Source organism: Sminthopsis crassicaudata, chromosome 4, assembly GCF_048593235.1.
Source record: "Sminthopsis crassicaudata isolate SCR6 chromosome 4, ASM4859323v1, whole genome shotgun sequence".
Classification (NCBI taxonomy): Eukaryota; Metazoa; Chordata; class Mammalia; order Dasyuromorphia; family Dasyuridae; genus Sminthopsis; species Sminthopsis crassicaudata.
In genome coordinates, this window is record NC_133620.1 from 68649229 (window position 1) to 68669072 (window position 19844).

Genomic DNA, 19844 nt, shown 5'->3' on the forward strand with positions numbered 1-19844 from the left:
AACAAAAAAAGTGAAAATACTATGTTGTGATCCACATTCAGTCCTCATAATCCTTTCTCTGGATGCAGGTGGCTCTATCACAAATCTATTGGAATTGGCCTGAATCACCTCATTGTTGAAAAGAGCCACATCCATTAGAATTGATCATCACATAATCTTGTTCCAATTCCTCTTAATTCCAATATCTTTCTCCTGTTAAATAGTTCCTATTTATCCTGAATGTAGTTTGTTTTTATGTAATTTGTTTACATTTTGTCTCACCCATTACTTTGCGAGCTGTTTAAGGACAAGGAGTGTTAAAAATTTTTTTTCTAACATTTTACTTTTTCTCTTCATTCTTTTTTTGTTTTTTAATTTTGAATTCCAAATTCTCCCTTTCTCCCTTCTACCCTTTAACACATTTAACTGAGAAAGCAAGCAATAATTATACTTGTCAAATTATGCAAAAAGTATTTCCCTATTGGTCATATTTCCAAAAAATACTAAGAAAATTAAAGAAAGTGAGAAAAATTTGTCTGACTCAGAGTTTGTCTGATGTGTCTGTCTCTGGACGTGAATTGCATTGTTTTCATCATGAGTCCTTTTGAATTTTCTTGGATAATTGTATTGATCACTGTAGCCAAATCTCTCACAATTGATCTTACTGTTAACTCTTGAAAATGATCTCCTATTTCTTCTCAGTTCACTTTGAGTCAATTCCTATAGTTCTTGCCATGTTTTTTTGAAACTCCCCTTATCATTTCTTCCACAATAATATTCCACTGTAATCATGCCAAAAACTTGTTCATCCATTCCTAATTGATGAGTGCCACCATAGTTTTCAATTCTTTAACACTACAAAAATAGCTGCTATAAATAGTTTTGTGTATATAAGTCCTTTTTCTTTTCCTTTTTTTCTCTTTGGGATACATTCCCAGTAGTGGTATTTCTGGGTCAAAGAGTATGCATGGTATGCCCTTTTGGCATAGTTCCAAATTTTTTTCCTTAATGGTTGGATCAGTTCACTACTCTACCAACAGTTCATTAGTGTACCTGTTTTTGAAAGGACTGTCTTTTTCTATCTTTCAAGCTTAGTATAGTGCCTGGCACATAATAACTCCTTCATGATGTTTATTAAATTGACTTTTATGGCTATTATTATTATTTTGTTATTAATAACATTTACAATAACAATAAATGACATTTACATAATTATGTTTTATAAAGTGTTTTGTATAGCTAGAGCCTCATAACAACTGTATGAGGTAAACATCACAAGTAATATGATCCCAATTTTCTATAATAGGGAATGAAGATGCAGATTAAATTAATTCCAGGGTCACATACATATTAAATATTAGAAGGGATTTGAATCCAGATCTTGACTTCAAATCCACCTTCCTATGTACTAAGACTTCTTAGCTTTCCTATATTAACAGTTCAATCTTTGCTTACAAGTATTTTGTATTTCAGGGTTAGCGTCATTTACTGGTAGTGCTCAAAACATTCTGCGTGAAGAAGAAAGAGCACAATCCGGTTCAGATCGTGGGTCTCACAAAGGAAAGAAGCCTGTGACTAGTAGCAAAATTCCCATTAATGATTATGAGCAGTATTCTGATTCTGATAGCACTTTGGAAAATCTTTCTGGGCAATCTATGAGGTAAAGATTATTTTATATATTTAATTTATATATTATTAAAACTCAGTGCTATCATTATTTAATTTTCAGATAAGAATCCTTGAGATAATTTTTAACTTGGCACAATCCTTTCTCTTAAGTATATTAGAAAATCATTTGCTTTTTCAACTTTGCTTCTAGTCATTGTTATAATGTAGAATCTTCCACTTTGAGGTTACTTTCCATCTATTCTTTATATGTCTTACATTAATGCCTTTGTAGAAAATACAAAAGTGGCAGATGATACATACCCAAATTTCCAAAACATTCTGAATATCCAAAATATTTGGATAACTCCAAATTTCTAAAATCATTTGGAAGGCATTGGATTAAATTTATTAATATGAAAGTTAATGAAGATAAATATAAAATCTTATATGAGTTCAACAAATTGACTTTGAAAGCATAAACATGGTATACAGTCTGAAAAAATACTGAGGGTTTTTACTGAAAACTGAATGTGAGTCAACAATGTGCTATAGCAGCCTGGAACTAATATGTTATCTTGGACTGAATTGAAAAAGATCTGATTCCTTGGAATAAGGCGGGGTAGTAGTCACTCTGTCTTCTGCCCTGGGTGGATCATATGTGTAATGTTGTCAGTTTGTAACTAAAGATTTTCATGTGGAAAAGGAATTAGGCTGATTCTGGTTTGCTTAGAAGACTGAAATCAAAGCATTAAATGGGAGTCACAATACTTGATACAAACACTCATTTCTTGACAGTTTCACCTATCCAGAAATATGATTGGATGCTTCAGGAACTAGTGGGTACCTCCTTGCTGTTCTCTTGTTTTCCAGGTTATTAAGAGCTTCAAACAGTTTCTGCAATATCAACTCTTTAAAATTTCCCTAGGTGATTGAAAGAAAATGATTGGTTTCTCTTTGTTACAGTTATATGAATTGTGTCCTTCCTGTTCATACTCATTTGGAACTCTCTGATGTCTAATAAAATGTTCTTTAAAAAAAGTGCTGTAAATTCTTCGATAGAAGCCACACTAATGTCATTTTGGCTAAGAATGGCTTGGGAAGAGACAGAAGAGTTCTAGAATGTTATTATTGAGTATGGAGAAGAGCTATTTCTAAAGTGGGAATTTAAGGGTAGAATAGAAGTTTGTGTAAATCAGTGAAAAGTTAAATCTTTTTTTGCCAACTGAATGAAATGATTTGACTATTCTAACTAGGGAATATTGTTCTTTCACCAAAAGAAAATAAAAGTTCATTAAAATTAAGTTAGTACTTCCATGACATTTTATTTAGAAACTAGATGTGCAGATATGTTTTCATGTATATATTCATGATTGTTATACACTGTAATACCCAAAGTAAACTATTACATAAGGAAGGATAGCACTTGTATATTATAGGAAAAAATGGAGTTCTAACATCAAATACTGGGTTTCCCTTTACTTTTGGTCTTTGCCTTCTGAAATATATGTTGAATGGAAACAAATTATTATAATGTTTTGAACTGCTTGAGGAATAGGCTACTAAGTTGGGACAATCAGGTTTCAAGTCTCACCTGTGACCCATACTGATTGTGTGATTCTAGGCAAGTCACTCAGCATCTAGAACCTCCCTGGCAGTTCTCCCTAATCATAATTCAAAGAAAGACTTTCTGGTCTGTTATCAGCAGATATCTTTCTCATTGGGAGTTCCCTGTAACATTGAAATGACTGCTCTGCTCTGGTAAAGAAAAGAAAAAAGTTATTACAGGCAGAATATATTTTTTAAAAGAACTATCTTATGTCTGATCTCAAAGTACTGCTTTGTTTTAGTTTAAAAAATTTCTTTAGTCTCTCATCAGATAAGGGAAGATCACAGAGAACTCCAACTTCTCCCCTGTCTCCAAGCTCCCAGAAACTTTCACAATTTGACCTTCCAGCAAACTCAGTGGAGAGGACTAGATCCCCAGCAGTCTTGCCTCCAACACCATCAGCATTCAAACCCAATGCTGTCTTCTCTGACATGAATTTATCAGGCAGTAAGGCAACAGCAGGAACACCTTCAACCCCAGGCAAGTGTGTTTCATATAATTGTAACTTTTAATATAAAACATGAATTTGAATTTTCCTTTACTTTTCAGTAAGAGAATACTTTTACTTTACTTTTCCTCTTGAATAATAGAAAAATATATTTTTAAGTGAAGATCAGTTCTTTTTGGGTATATTATCTGAAAGTCATCTAAGAGAGGTAAAAGTTTTGTTTTACTTGGCACCCCAGAAGGCAAAACTATGGTACCACAAATGGGTATTATAGGGACATAGATTTAAATAGATTTAATGAATATTGAGCTGTCCAGTAGTTAAAATGGACTGATTCAGAAAGAAGTGATGTCTCAACATGATTACTTGGACTGTAAGAGAAGGAATTTTTAATTCAGTATTGTCTTAAATTGATGACATCTGAGTTTTCTGCCATCTCTAAGATTCTGTTACTCTGTAAATATTTTTAAAAGACTAAATATAAATAGTATGAGATTAACCCAAATGCTGAAAAGAGATTCAAGAGTAATTAGAAATTTGCTAAATAAAATTTGCTAAGAACTTGAAATTCCTTTTCCTCTCCTTACCCCCACCCCCATATCCCTGGAATTGACTTATTAAGATCCATAGCATTGTTAAATAATTGTCAGATTTAGACAAAACAGAATTTTTTGTAGCTCTTACAGTAAGAATTTAGAAAGGCAGATTGCTGTATAGTGGAGACACAGCCATGGAGTTAGAAAATCCCTCCTTTGCCTCACTTTCTGTCTGTGTAACCTTTCAGTTCCCTAGTTAATTCTCTTAAGACCATCAGTTGCAGAGGAGGTGATTTGCATTGGTAAAGGGATTCTCTACCTGGGAAATTCTATGCCAATGAAATCATAGGTATGATCCAGTCTTTTTTTTTTTTTTTTTTTTTTTTTAATTTAGGAGTAGTTGTTTGTAAGCTTTGAACATTTGTCTCTTGTAATCTTTTAGGTGCCGTGCGCTTTTCTCCTGCTGGTCTTCAGCATCGTATGACAGCAGAACTTAGCTACTTAAGTGCCATTGAGGAGTCTGTGCGCCAGCTAACAGATGTAGAAAGAGTTCGAGGCATATCACTGGCCCAGCAAGAGACTGTCTCCTTGGCTCAGATCTTAAAGGTATTTGTATTGGTTATCTTCTCTTATTTTCTTTCACTCTTAGTGTTTTCATCTCTTTCAAATCAGTATTATAGGTGAGTTAAATCATCTTTTATTGTACCACACTTTTTTAGAGTTCAGCCAGATTATTCTACATCATAATCAGTCCTAAATATATCAGCACACAGACTTTTTAAGATGAAGATTAAAGATACAGTTTTTAAAAGAAGTCTGATGAAATCGCAAATCCTTGATGTATTCACATATTAGGAGTAAGTCTGTTAAAATTATTATCTGGTTGTTTTAAAAAAAAGCTTTTAGTTTGATTTGTTTAATATTTTCCTTAGTTACATTCAAAACAAAATTTTTTTCTTTTATTATGTTTTTTATTTCAGTTTCCCCAAATCTTAGTAATAATATTTTGTCTCCATTGATTTATTATTTTCTCAAATATACAAGATGGAGTTTGTGCTTTTAAATTTTAATGACAGTACCCCTGCAGTGTAGCTATTGAACAATCACTTTTCAAACTTGGCTTTCTGAGTATATATTTGTTTTTAAAATTTGAGTTCTAAATATTTTCCCTTGTCCCCACCCACAATTAAGAAACCACATGTGAATTTGTGTGAAACATTTCCATAAAAGTCAAGCTGTGAAAGAAAATATAGATCTCCTACCTTAATGAAAATAAAAACCCTCAAGAAAAATTAAGGGTAAAAAAAAAAAGAGATAGAGAAAAAGAGAAGACTTCAATTTGTATTCAGACACAATCAGTTCTTTCTCTAGGTATGGATAGGGTTTTTCATCATAAATCCTTCAGTCATGGATGATTGTATACTGAGAATAGCAAAGTCATTTACAGGTGGTCATCCCTGAACATAGCTATTCCTTTGTATACAGTACATTTCACTTTGCTTGAGTCCATGGAAGACTGTTTTTCTGAGAGTATTCTGCTCATCATAGAGAACAATAATATTCCATTGCAAACACATACCACAGTTTATTGAGCCATGCCCCAATTGATAGGCATTCCCTCAATTTTTAATTTTTTTTTTTTTGCCCTGAGAAGAGAACTGTTATTAATATTTTTTGTACATATATAGGTCATTTCCCTTAAAAAAAAATCTCTTAGTATTCATGCCTAGTAGTGGTGTTGTTAAGTCAAAAGATATACCTAAATTAATATCCCATTGGGCAACGAACATATCTTTTGATCATTTATCAATTGGGACATGGTTCTCATTTTTTATAAATTTAACTCGGTTTACTCTGTATTTGAGAAATGAGGCTTTATCAGAAAAACTTGCCTCAGAATTCTTTTTACAATTGCTATTGCTGTTTACCCTCCATTTATTCTCCCTCTCCTTTCATCCTGTCCCTCCTCATTAGTGTTTTACTACTGATCACTCCCTCCCCCAATATGCCTTTTCTTTTGTCACCCTTCCCCATCTTACCATATTCCTATTCCCCTCCTATTTTCCTACAGGGTAAGAAAGATTTCTATACCCATATTGAGTATGTATGTTATGTCTTCTTTGAGCCAATTCTAGTGACAGCAAGGTTCACTCACTCCCCCTTTCATTCCCTCTACTATAAAAGCTTTTTCTTGCCCTTTTTTTTTAATGGCAAATAATTGCACTATTCCACTTCTCTCTTTCCCTTTCTCCCAATATATTCCTCTCTTATCCCTTAATTTCATAATTAAAAAAAAAAAATATGTTAGCCTTTCATATTCAACTCAATACCTGTGCCCTCTGTCTGTCTGTCTGTCTGTCTGTCTGTCTATCTATCTATCTATCTATCTATCTATCTATCTATCTATCTATCTATCTGTCTATCTATATATACTCCTAATGGCCATAATAATGAGAAAGTTCTAATGAGTTACAAGTATCATCCTCCCATGTAGGAATGTAAACAGATAAACCTTATTTAAATCCCTTATGATATCCCTTATGCTTCTCCAGAACCCTGTATTTGACAATCAGATTTTCCATTCAGTCAGCTCTGGTCTTTTCATCATGAATGCTTGAAAAATCCTCTATTTCATGTAATGACTTACCTTTTCCTCTGAAGGATTATACTCAGTTTTGCTGGTAGATGGTTCTTGGTTGTAATCTTCACTTCATTGCTCTTTGGAATATCATTCCAAGTCTTTTGGTCCTTTAATGTAGAAGCTGCTAAATCTTATGTTATTCCTGACTGTGGCTTCACTATACTTAAATTGTTTCTTTTTGGATGATTGTAATATTTTCTCAAGACCTGGGAGTTCCAGAATTTGACTATAATATTTTTGGGAGTTTTCATTTTAGGATTCAGGAGGTGATCGGTTGATTCCTTCAATTTCTATTTTACCCTCTGGTCCTAGAATATCAGAACAGTTTTCCTTCATAATTTCTTAAAAGATTTTTTTGTTTGTTTTGTTTTTTGATCATGACTTTCTGGTAGTCCAATAATTTTTAAATTATCTCTCCTAGAACTATTTTCCAGGTCAGTTATTTTTCCAATGAAATATTTCACTTTTCCCCCGTTTTTTCATTTTTTTAGTTTTGCTTTGTTGTATCTTGATTTCTCATAATCATTAGCTTCCATTTGCTCAATTCTAATTTTTAAGGAATTATTTTCCTCAGTGAGTTTTTGTACCTCTTTTTCCACTTAAGTTTTTTTTTTTTTTTAAGGCATTCTTTTCCTCATTAGCTTTTTTGTATTTCCTTTTGTCCTACAGTCAATTCTTTTCCTAATTTTTCCTCTATCTCTCTTACTTGATTTTCAAAATTCCTTTTGAGCTCTTCCATGACCTGAGTCAAATTGTAGACTTTGGATGAAAGAGCTTTGATTTTGTTATCTTCTGAGGGTGTGTTTTGATCTCCCATATCACTATAATAATTTTTTTTTCTTTTCATGATAACTTTCAATGGTCAAATTTTTTCTGTTGTCTGCTCATTTTATTCGCCTATTACTCTACTTTTAACTCTTTGTTAAAGTAGGTCTCTATTTCCAGGGTGGAGATTCAGGGATTTTGTGTAGCAGTTTTCAGAGATCCTTCCAGGGACTTGACCCCAAGCACTCTTTTCTGCCCTGGAGCTGTCCTAGTGTGCTAAAGCAACAGAGTCCTATTTTGCTGATGTTGATGCTGGGGCTGCACTTACCTATGCTGGGGTTATACACTAGGCTCCCACTTTGGTTCCACAGACCTTTTCTGCTGACTTACTAAGTCCTTCTTGGTGTGTCTGGGCTGAGAGGTCTGGAAGCTAGTGATGCAGTGGTCGGTCTGGGGCTGGATCTGGGTCAGGACTGGGACTGCATCAGTGAGGTCCATACCAGGGATTGCACATTGGACTCCCAGTCAAGTGTCATAGATCTTTCCTGATGACCTTCTAAGTTGCTTTCAGCTGGAAAATGTTCTATACCATAGTCTTTTGGGGTGTTCTGATGGTATAAAACTTGTTTAGAGTTATTATTTAAAGGAATTTGAAGCAGTTTAGGGGAGAGGTTGAGCAAGTTCAGTCTTTACTCTGCTAATTTGGCTTCACCTCTCTGATTATTTGTATTATAATACAAATTTGACTCCCTGTTAACATACAGGCACAGCAGCAGCGTCATGAACGAGATCTTGCACTTTTAAAGTTGAAGGCTGAACGTGAAGCCCTGGAAAGTCAGAGACAGCTGGAGGAAGCCCGTCACAAAGCAGCTCAGGTGATGTTAGTTACCATGTGCTTGTCCATCCTTCTTCTTCCCTTGACTTGTCAATATTGTAATGAGCAGCGAAACAAATCCCTTTTAAAACATCAAACTTTACTAAGTTCCCAAAGGAAATCTTGGGATCCTCACCCTGTAGCCCAGGTTGCTTTGTTCTCTTCCTCTTGAAATTGCTTTGTATTATTTTGTATATATTTTGCGTTTACAGAATTGAGAGGCAATATGCTGCAAATTATAGAAAGCTGACCTCCTAAACCAGGAATATTTAGTTTAAGACCCACCTCTGACCTGTCTTGGCTGTGGGACTTTGGACAGGTCACTTAACTTCTCAGAGCAATAAGCAACTAACTCTCCAAGAAATCAAACTGCAGAGATCTGAATTTCCTCACTTGGGAGTTCCCTAAACTGGTGAAATTACCAGCCAAGTCCCTGTTTATTTATGATCATGTTGTATCCTCCCTACCTCTCTAGTAGAGTAGTAAGTTTCTTGAATACTAAGACTGTTTCATTAATGTCTTTGTATTTCCATTTCTTACCAAAGTATGTTAAACATAGCAGATGGTTAAATAAATATTTTGTTGTTAAGTTGAATTGATGCAGCAGGCTCACGGGAAGGGCTTTAAAATTTTTTTTCCTACTGCAGTTTCAAGATTTTGAGCTATATTCCCTATAGCCTCATTCTTAATTTAAGAAGGTCTGTCACCCATCTTTCTTATATAGTTAGAGTAAAAATCCTACCTACAATAAAGGACCGCTGAATCTATACAATCCAAATGCATGCAAAGGTAAAATGGGCTGCCTCAAGAGGTAAAGCCTTTCCTACCACTGAACATCTTCAGAGAGAGACTAGGTGATTACTTGATAGTGAATATTTTACATTAGGTACCCTATCAAATTCCTTCTAACATTAACAATCTTTGAAATTTTATACTACAGAACTACTCAAGTTCTATGCCAATGCATTTTCATAATGATTATGTAGAAATTTAAAAAAAATACCAAAGTGAAGACAAGCATTTGGCCCAGGTGAAAAAATTTTAAATTAAACTCTTTTATTTTTGAGAAGGCTAAAACATTTATTAAACTCAGATTATCACAGTGTATTACCATTTTGGTATAGGCCCATGCAGAATCTCTGCAGCAACTGGTTCAGTCACGACAGGAAGCTACTGAAGCACTACAGGAGACAACATGTAAGATAGCTGCCCAGCAGGCAGAAGCTGCTCGGCTCACCACAGATGCAGCACGACAAATCCGTGAGGTGAGAATTGATGAGAAACATTCTGCACTTAGGGATTTTAGTTAGTGGTAAAATTACTGTTTGGTAGTCTTTTCTTAAGTTTTATCAAATCCCCCAGTACTTTTTTTAGAACCCCTGCTCTGACCTCCCTTTCCAAACTTTACTTTATAATTAACCAATTTAGTTTTACATTTTACTGTGGAATGTCTAGTGTCATTGATCTTTTGGCACACATGTCTTGCCAAATTTCAGTCATTATTTATCTTCTCTCCTAATCACTTAACTGCTGAACAGAGCTGGAGAGAGTCACATAACCATGCTTGTATACTATTCCCCACAGAACATATTTCAAATCTTTTTTTTTCTCTATTTAGCCCTTGTGTACTTTCCCTTTCTCCACCCTCTCAGCTGAGGACTTTTCTCTTTCTTCCTGTGAGCAAAGAAAGTGATATATTGGAGAAATGTTTTAAATGTTAATTTTGTAGGCCTTGACAACAGCTTGGATATGGAGGGGCATGGTAAGAGACTGTGATGAGGCCAGGATGACTTCTAGGTTGCAAACCTGAGAGACTAGAAGGATGTATTTCTGAGCAACAGAAGCAACACCTTTTCTTAAGACAGCTTGTGATTATTTGCCAATGATAAAATAAGATAATAATGATAAGAAATCAGGGAAAGAAAAATATCATTTCTAACTTTGTTGATGTACGTTTTATCCATCAGATAGAATTTAACTTATAAGATCTTAGATTCAGAGCTAGATGTTAGATCACTAGAACTGAGAGAGTTGAAATGTCTTGTTCCCAAGTGGCACAGTTAACTAGTATATGATTTTAACATACCACTTTCCTTAAGAGAGGTAATATAATTTTACTATAATATTGTCACAGCTATCTGTATTTTACTCTTTGTTTTACAATACCATATTTAGATGACAGAATTGGCACGAAACCAAATATCAGATGCTGTCACAGCTACAGCAGCACCAATTACAGCTCTTATTGATCACCAGCGGCAACAGCATTCAGAGTTCATGAAACAGTTGAGAGCCAGAACTGATTCAGACAGGTAATATTATTTACTCTATTAATTTTTTTAAAATCTTATTGCTATTGGAAATCATTAATTTCTTTAAATAGCTGAAATGAAGGCAGGTTGTGAAAACTTTCCATTTTATAAATTCATTTTAGATCATGATCAGTTGTATATGCTAGTACTTTTTAAATTTTATTATTCTTGTGGGTTTTTTGTTCCGTATTTTGCAACATGGTTCATATGGAAATGTTTTGTGACTACACTTGTATAATATATATCAGATTGCTTGTCTTCTCAAGGAGAATAAAAATTTGGACTTTAAAATTTTTAAATAATTTTTTAAAAGTTTATGTAATTGAGAAAAAATAATATAAAAATTAAATGTAAAAACAAAGATATAGTCTAGAATTAACACAAATGTTTCCAGTGTCTTAGCTATATGAGCTGTCATATTATAGGTTTATCTGGTTATTTTGTCTGATTATTAACTGGATGTTTTTGTTTGTCAAGTGTTAACGTTTTTGTTTGTCAAGTGTTAACGTTTTAGGAAATCTGCAGATAACTTAAATCTTTAAAATATTTTAGAAAAAATAGATAAAATAGTAAGCTCATATTGTTGATATATAACCAAAAATATTAAAGTACCCTATATTTTTATAGTCATTCTATCTTTATCAATGGCTTCCTTGTGGAAAGTGGATGCAGCTCTTATGTGTGCAGTTCATTTTTTATGTTCTTTTAATTTTATTCTACTTTTAAACAATGTTAAAAAACCTTTTTCTTCCTAAAGATTTTTTTATTCCTATTTCTTTTTGATAGGAAAAGTGAATCTGTTTTACTTTCTCAGAGTAAAGAAGAGACATCTGACTCAAAGAATCAAAAGTATTCCCCATCTTTTGATAGCTATTCAGAAGCCTCAAAAAATAAGACTCATGATCAGAGGTAAAGGAAAATATTCAACTTTATTTTATAATCCATATCATAACATATAAATTAAATAATGATTATTGGGTGGACTTGTGATCTCATCATTTAGGAAACTCCTAATGAGGCAACTTCTTCTACCAATGAAAATTGCCATCTGCTTAGTAATTTGTAGTCTTAGAGAATTGCCTAGGACACTGAAGGAGTAACTTATTCAGGATACCACAACCAGTCAGAGATGAGACTTAAACTCAGGTTTATTGTGTAACATCACAATCCTATGTTGAATAAGGAAGTAGGAAGAGCCACTGGATCAGATCAAGTACATACAAAGAAGCCTTTGCCTGAGTTGGCACAATTTTTTGAGTGTCAGGTGTCTTGGGCTTGGGAAAAAAAACCTAAAGATCTTGTTATTATTCATAAAGGTTATTCAAGAAAATGTTAATAAAATCCATAAATGGTTCCATATATATCTCATTTCAGTAAAATCTTCTTGAGGGTATTCTACATTCTAATGTTTGGATATTGTTGATGAAGCTTTAAAAAGGGAACATACAGACCTTTGCAGATTATACTTCATAGCATATGGCACATCTTTATAGTTATCCACTTAAAGATACAGATAATTAAAAATGCATTTTATTTCCTGAATATAAAAAAGTCCCTTCTTTAATTAAGTAGAACAGAATGCTGCCTGAGAGGCTTGTCAACAAGATATCTTCCTTTAATTCATTAAAATCATGTATGTTTTTTTGAAAGATGTAAGAGCACATGTAATTGACATTTTGATTTTAAAATTTCAAATAAGGCATAACACAATGAATATATGCTCCTCAAAGCTGTTTCCCATTGTCATGAAGGATTTCTAGTGTAGAGTCCAAATAGAAAAGGAATTCCCAAAGGATGATAAAAGTCAAGATACTCTCATTTACATTAACATTGAACTGATTATATCAATTCCCATTACTTTCTAATCTCTTAAATGAGAGTCACAATAACTGATAACTCAAAAAAACTGCTCAAATTACCTGCTCAAAAAAACCCCAATTGACTAAAGACTAATGTGTAATATTCTGGTTAGCTTTCTGGAGGTCTTGGGACCAGCCTTTCTTTTAGCAGAATAATCACCGTGAGAATAGTCAGGGATAAAGTAAGTCCAACGTCTTTATTGTCTCCTTCACTGTCTCCTTCACCTAGGGCCTGGTTAGCTTTCTGGAGGGCCTGCAGATGGGCCTTGATCTCAGTGGAGAAATGAAGGAGCACATACCAGCCACCACAGTGGTGGGAGATGGAATGTCTCTCTTCCAGTCCTTGTTGGTTCATGTATACTCTATTATAAGTATATCATCATAGGTGTCAATCTTGTAGAATAGATGTCAACTTGTAGAACTCTACTAAGTACATGTAAACTAGAGAATCATTATCTTAATTCTAAGTTAACACCTTGTTTTAGGATTAAATCTCTGAACTAGAGAACTATTAATCACCATGCTAAACTAGATAACCATTTTATTATCAATTCCACTGAGTTAACACCTTCTTTCAAGTATACTTCTCCAGAGTTCTGCTCTTTACATCTCCCACTTTCTTTTGTTTTAGAACATAAGTGATCATGCCTTCCCTGATGTCTCAGAAAGGGAGGTAAAAACACCAAAGGGTAATGGGGAATCAAACCAGATTAGCAGGTTTCTGAAGGGTCTCACTTGAAACAAATATACATAAATCCATCAACATAGAAGTATTACACAAGCACATAGTAATATAACACAGGCTAATAGTGATGTAACAAACAACATGAATCAACATGAGGAATTATACATGTCCATAACTCCTAGAAATAGTCCAAATCCAATCTATTGTCCATTACTTCATGTGTCAGGGGATCCAATGATTCCTGCGGGTTTTGAAGTTCTGTATGAGTCTTAGTTTCAGTGGAGGAAATGCAGGAAAACCACCAGAGATTGGTCAAATTTTCTCTCTCAAAAGTACAAGAGGCAGAAGAACCACCAGGAGAGTCTCTATCTTGAAGTCTGTCTCCCTCAGATCTTCTTAGCTCTTATATACTCTAAGTACATCATCATAGGTGTCAATCTTGTGGAACTATGCTAAGTACTTGTAAATTAGAGAATCATAATCTTAATTCTACTGAGTTTACACTTTGTTTTCAGATTAAATCAATCATACTGAACTAGAGAACTATTAATCACCATGCTAAATTAGATAACCATGGTCTTAACACTTCCACTAATGTTCAGACATAAACAGGGCATTCTTTCAGCCAGTCAGCAAAAATTTGTTAAGGACCCTGATGCCAGTTAATGGTGACACAAAGACCAAAATGAAACTGTCTCTACCCTCAAAAAGCTTACAGAGGAGACAACATATACATATGTAAGTATAAGTAAAATAAATGTAGAGCAGTCTGGAAAAGCATCAGGTAGGAAACTATAATACTCCCAAGATCAAATAAAAATTCCTCTGCCTTCCAAAGTTCTTCATAACCTGTGTACTCCTAATATGTGCTGTCTTCTTATATTTTATTCCACTATATCTACTCTGTGATCCAATGATGCTTGCTTTCTGGCCAGTTTTTGAATGGGATACTTCATTTCCCCAACGAGGAGTCTTAGCCAAGTCCCTCCTTCAAGAAGTCTTTTTCAGTTCTTAATCTTACTATCTTATACCCTCTGAGATTGCCCCAGTTTATCCCAAGTTTATCTTTTTTGGATTTAGTTGTTTGCTTGTCTTCCCCATTAGAATTGAACTTCCTTGAAAACAGCCTGTTTTATTGCCTTTGTATCCCCAGGGCTTAGTATAGTGCCTAGCACAAAGTAGGCTCCTAATGAATGCTAGTTGGCTGATTAAGTTATTGATTGACGCACTGAAATATGATCCTTGTCAAAGAAAAGGGTCATCTCTTTATTAAAGATAGGAGTTGGGAAGGAAAAAATAGGAAATTATGTAAAAGCATTTTGAGATGTAGAGAAGGGGAGAGGAGAGCTCCCAGGTGATTTTATGGAATTGATCCATACATAATATACATATGTAGTATGTTAAGGAGAGCTAGGAGATATGTACCCAGAAAATGAGGCTCTACCACCACTTTGACTATCTGCCTTCAATTCCTGATCAAAACAGCCCCATAACTCTAAATATAAGAGTCTTGGAAATGGCAATGTTCCCCAAGAACCAGATCTTCCAGCCCACCTCCCTTAGCCATTACTTAAGGGAGAAATTATTGTGGAGGAGAGACTCCTTTATTCTCCAACACTAGTAATAGCAATTGACTAGTTGCTTCTGATAGGCAGATAAACCCAGGAGCTTTGAGAGTGTCAGAATTTCCCAGATCACCAATCTTGCTACCAGACTTATCTTCATGGCCCTCATTCAAGGAAGGAACTACTGTGGAGAAGAGAACAGCCATCATCAACTGCCACACATAAAGATAACTCAGGACAGCCCAATACTCTCAGCCACCATACTGAAAAGTAACTCCTGTAAGAGTGCAGCCTGGCTACTGCTCCTTCAGCTACTATAGCCACATCCATTGAAGACCCACAAGATTGAAAGCTATTATCACTAAAGTGCTTGTTACTGTCCAGTGGTTCAATATTAGAAATTGACTTGATTTTTATTAGAGAAAGTAACATTGAAGCAAAGGCATTAATATCTGCTACAGATGTTAAACCCTTTTATCTGACTTGCAACTGAAACCTGCCATTTGTGTTGTTTTCCCCATTTAGAATGTGAGCTCCTTGAGAACAAGAACATCTTTACTTTTCGGTGTGCATTTATAGCACTTAGCTCAGGGTCTTCATATTATGAGACCTTAAAATGCTTTATTCATTCAGTCATCATGAATGAATACTGTTAAGTGAAAATTGTCTTGTTCTCAGAATTAAATAGGAAGAAGAATTTGAACTAGGTTGCTTTTGGGAAATTGTACTGTTCTTTTAATGGCCCTGAGCTTTTGCTGAAGGAAGGGATCATCTTTTATACATCAGTGTTATCCCATTGTTCCTGTATTGCTGAAAATCACATCCTCCTTTCTTTTTCAAAGGCAATGAAATACCTCTTTCTGGATGATAATTAAAAAAATATCAAGGAAGTACACCAAGAACTATGTAAAGAATATCTCAGAGGATACTGATATATTTACAATGTATTATCTATTCAGATTTTGACTTCTCTCATTGGTAATTTCAAGGTTTGTCACCTAGGGGAATAACAAATTGCCTCCAATTCCCAGCCAACTTGATCCTGAGTATAGTGTTGGACTTAGATGGCCTCTGTCTTCTAATTGTGAGAACACAGGATGACAGATGGACAGCCTGTGTTTGTGCTGACATCTCTCCTATGTTAAGAGATCTAGAAGAAGATTTCCAAAATTTAAGTGGTGCCCTATAGAATACTTCTGGGAAGACATGCATAGGAGTTGCCCAGGATGAGAAGGCAGATAGGAGTTGCTATTCAAAGGAGAACTCACAAGAGTGAAATCATACTTTCATTGAAAAATATTTTCATTAATCTGATTTAAATATTTGCCTGTGAAAGTAGTTGTTTCCTCCCTTAATAATTAAACTTCTATATAAAATATAATAGTTGGATTTGTGTCTCCATGTATTTATTAATTATTAGACCACTAAAGGGCAGCTAGGTAGTGAATAGAATATAAGGTGTGGAGTATGGAAGACTCATATTGCTGGATTGAAATGTTTCCTCACTGTGTGATCCTGGGCAAGTCCCTTAATTCTCTTAGCCTCAATTTCTTCATCTTCAGAACCTAGAGAAGTAAATGGCAACCTATGCCAGTATTAACAAGAAAATCCAAAATGTAGTCACGAAGAGTTGGACTTGACTAAAACGACTCACAACAACTGACATAAAAAGGAATGTGAAATTACCATTAAATCATGGGAAGAATTTTAGTCCTAACTTTTAATTTTCCCTGTAATAAAAATCATAATAAAATGTTATTTATATTTATTAGATATTTAAAGTTTAAAAAGTATTATATATACTGCTTTGACCTACACAGAAATCCTGTATGGTACAACTATAGAATGCTCTTTTTTCTATAGAGGGTATCTACAAGTCAAGCAAAAACTAGACTTATCTCCATGATGAAACTGTAGCAAAGCCTCATTATATTGATAAGCACTTATTTATTTAGTACTTAGCATGTCCTGGGAACCAACTATTACAGTAGAAACATTTTATAATCCATGAATTATTTTCCCTAATATCTTGAAAAAGTTATTCATATGGTTATTTCCTTGTTTATTGCCTTAGTAAGAAATTACCTCTTTACTCCCATAGTCTTAAATCTTTATTTTCCAGGATTATTCAACTCCTGGAAAATAAGATTACTTTTCATTTTATTTCTTTGTATCTGTAGTACAAAGCAGGTACTTAATAAGTTATTTGATTTCATTAGCTGACTTAGACAACTTCCTTTCAGTCTGATAGGAGGAAAAAAGGCATTGTAACTTTTGAAATTTGGAATTTTGTATTTTTTCTTCATTTTGTATTTTTGGAGGTCAAGGTCATCATTTAATAAACTTGCATTTTGTTTATTTATTAATTTTCCTGTCATAAAAATTTGTGGAGCAGAAGCAGTAACAGCTACCAGGAAAGCCCTTCAGTTCTGTTGATAAAGGATAATGAGAAGAAACCTGCCTCTGAAAAGACAGAGAGTCCTATTGAAGAACAAGTTCATACTGCTGTGGATGATTCTCTTCAGAGTGATAGCATTCCATCATTGCCTGATGAGAAAGGTAACTTTCATTTGCTCTTTACCACTAAATCTTTGAGTTATTTTTTTAAGCTGAGCCTTCTTAAACCCTTGGAGAGGAAGTTAGCTATTGCTTTCATTTTTACCTGGATGTGTTACTTCATTTGATTGGAGTTTGATGTTAATGTGGAGCAAATCATGATTTTGATCCAGTATTGGTCAGATATGGCCAATTATTTTTTTCCAGGAAGAAACCTAGGGGACAGACTATATTAAATATCCAGCCATTTATCTCATAGTTCTGTATTATTGGTCAAGGGCAGGTATTGGGAGTATATATGGATAGTTAATATTATCAGACAAGAAAGATCATGTTATAATTCTATTTAATAAATAAGAAAAACCATAACATGGGTTTCTTCCCTAGTATTAATTGTCCAAATAACCACATGGACTAAATTTGAATTATTTTTATATGAGTCAAAGTCATAAATTAATTTTTCATTTATATTTAAACAATGAAACATCAGTTTTTAAGAAATCCTGAATGGAAAATAATGATAACTAAGAAAACTAAGAGAAAGTAATGGCTTCTAAAATTAACCTGGAGTGTTAATACCCTCTGTTCCATAACTTATTATTAAATTAGTATACCAAAGTAGCATTTGTATATGATAATCCAGGGAATAACAGATGACATTTTAGTATATTTTTTTCCTGCAATTGATTATTTCTGAATCACTGTAGAATTCAAGGAGTGCAAAAAGAAAGCCCACTTTTCAAGTTATTCCTATTTGGTCTAGTTTAATTAGAAGAGAAATTTGTAATAGAAGAGAAGTGGTGACATATCTTTATTTTGGAATAAATTGTCATGAGCAGGGAATTCTGATTTGGAGTTTTATTTCCTTTAATTCTTCAAAGAAAATGAAATTTAAATGTTTTGTCTTATGCACATTGCTGATCCTTTTAAATAGTGTTTAAATTCTATTGCTATAAAAATTTATCAAAGAATTATATATAGGAATAATATGACAGTTGAAAACAATTTTTTCAGCTTTTTATTTTCAAAATATATGCATATTTTTTAGTATTCACCCTTGCAAAATCTTGTGTTACAAATTTTTACTTCCTCCCTTTTACCCACCCCCTCCTTTAAACAGCAAGTAATCCAATGTCTTAAGCATGTGCAATTTCTTCTAAGCATTTCCACATTTATCAATCTGCACAAGAAAAATCAGATCAAAAAAAGAAAAAAAATGAGAGGGGGAAAAAAAGGCAAAAAGAAAGCAAGCCACAAAAAAAGTGAAAATACTATATTGCAATCCACATTCAGTCCTGACAGTCCTCTTTAAGGATACAGATGGCTCTCTCCAGCACAAGTTTATTGGAATAGGCCTGAATTACCTTGTTGAAAACAGCCACGTATATCAGAATTGATCATTGTATAATTTTGTTCTTGTTGTGTACAATGTTTTCTTGGTTCTACTCACTTCACTTAGCATCAGCTCATGTTAAGTTTCTCCAAGCCTTTCTGAAATCATCCTGCTGATCATTTCTTGTAGAACAATAATATTCCATTATATTAATATACCATAATTTATGCAGCCATTCTCCTCATAGGCACCCACTCAGTTTTCAGTTCCTTGCCACTACAAAAAGGGCTATTACAAATATTTTTGCACATATAGGTCCTTTTCCCTTTTGTTTGATGTCTTTGGATTACAGGCTCAGTAGAAACACTGTTGTATGTATGCATAGTTTGATAGTCCTTTGGACCTAGGTCCAAATTGCTCTCCAGAATAGTTGGATCAATTCTCAATTCTGTCACCAATGTATTAGTATCCCAATTTCCCACAGCCCCTCCAACGGTTATCATTATTTTTTCCTGTCATCTTTACCAACCTGAGAGATATCTCAGAGTTTTAATTTCCATTTGTTTGAGCAATAGTATTTTAGAGTATTTTTTTTTCTTATGACTAGAGATGGTTTTAATTTCTTCATCTGAAAATTGTCTATTCATATCCTTTAGCTATCAATTGGAGAATGACATATCTTATAAATTTGAGTCATTTCTCTGCATATTTTAGAATTGAAGCCTTTATCTCAGGACATTTGATATAAATTTTTTTTCCTTAGTTTTCTGCTTCTCTTCTAATCTTTTGTGCATTGGTTTTGCTTGTACAAAAATTCCTTTCTTCTCCACAGATCTGAGAGGTAGACTATCCTTTGTTCTCTATGTCTAAATCATTAATCCATTTCAACCTTATCTTGGTATAGGGTGTTAGGTATTGGTCAATGTCTAGTGCTTGTCATACTATTTTCCAATTTTCCCAGCAATTTTTGTCAAATAGTGAGTTCTTATCCCAGAAGCTGGGGTCTTTGGGTTTATTAAACACTTGATAACTATAGCCATTGACTGTTATGTCTTGTGAACCTAACCTATTCCACTG

At 33.9% G+C, this 19844-nt stretch overlaps 1 protein-coding gene across 1 annotated transcript in view; it reads left to right on the forward strand.

Annotated features, from left to right (window-relative positions):
* Positions 1-19844, forward strand: part of CEP350 (centrosomal protein 350) — a gene marked incomplete in the record, with an annotated part of 163600 nt that overhangs the window by 71957 nt on the left and 71799 nt on the right. The window contains 8 exon segments of the mRNA XM_074308508.1: positions 1453-1639; positions 3453-3673; positions 4620-4783; positions 8348-8458; positions 9582-9722; positions 10633-10769; positions 11556-11678; positions 17274-17437. Coding sequence (XP_074164609.1) covers positions 1453-1639; positions 3453-3673; positions 4620-4783; positions 8348-8458; positions 9582-9722; positions 10633-10769; positions 11556-11678; positions 17274-17437 — 1248 coding nt within the window.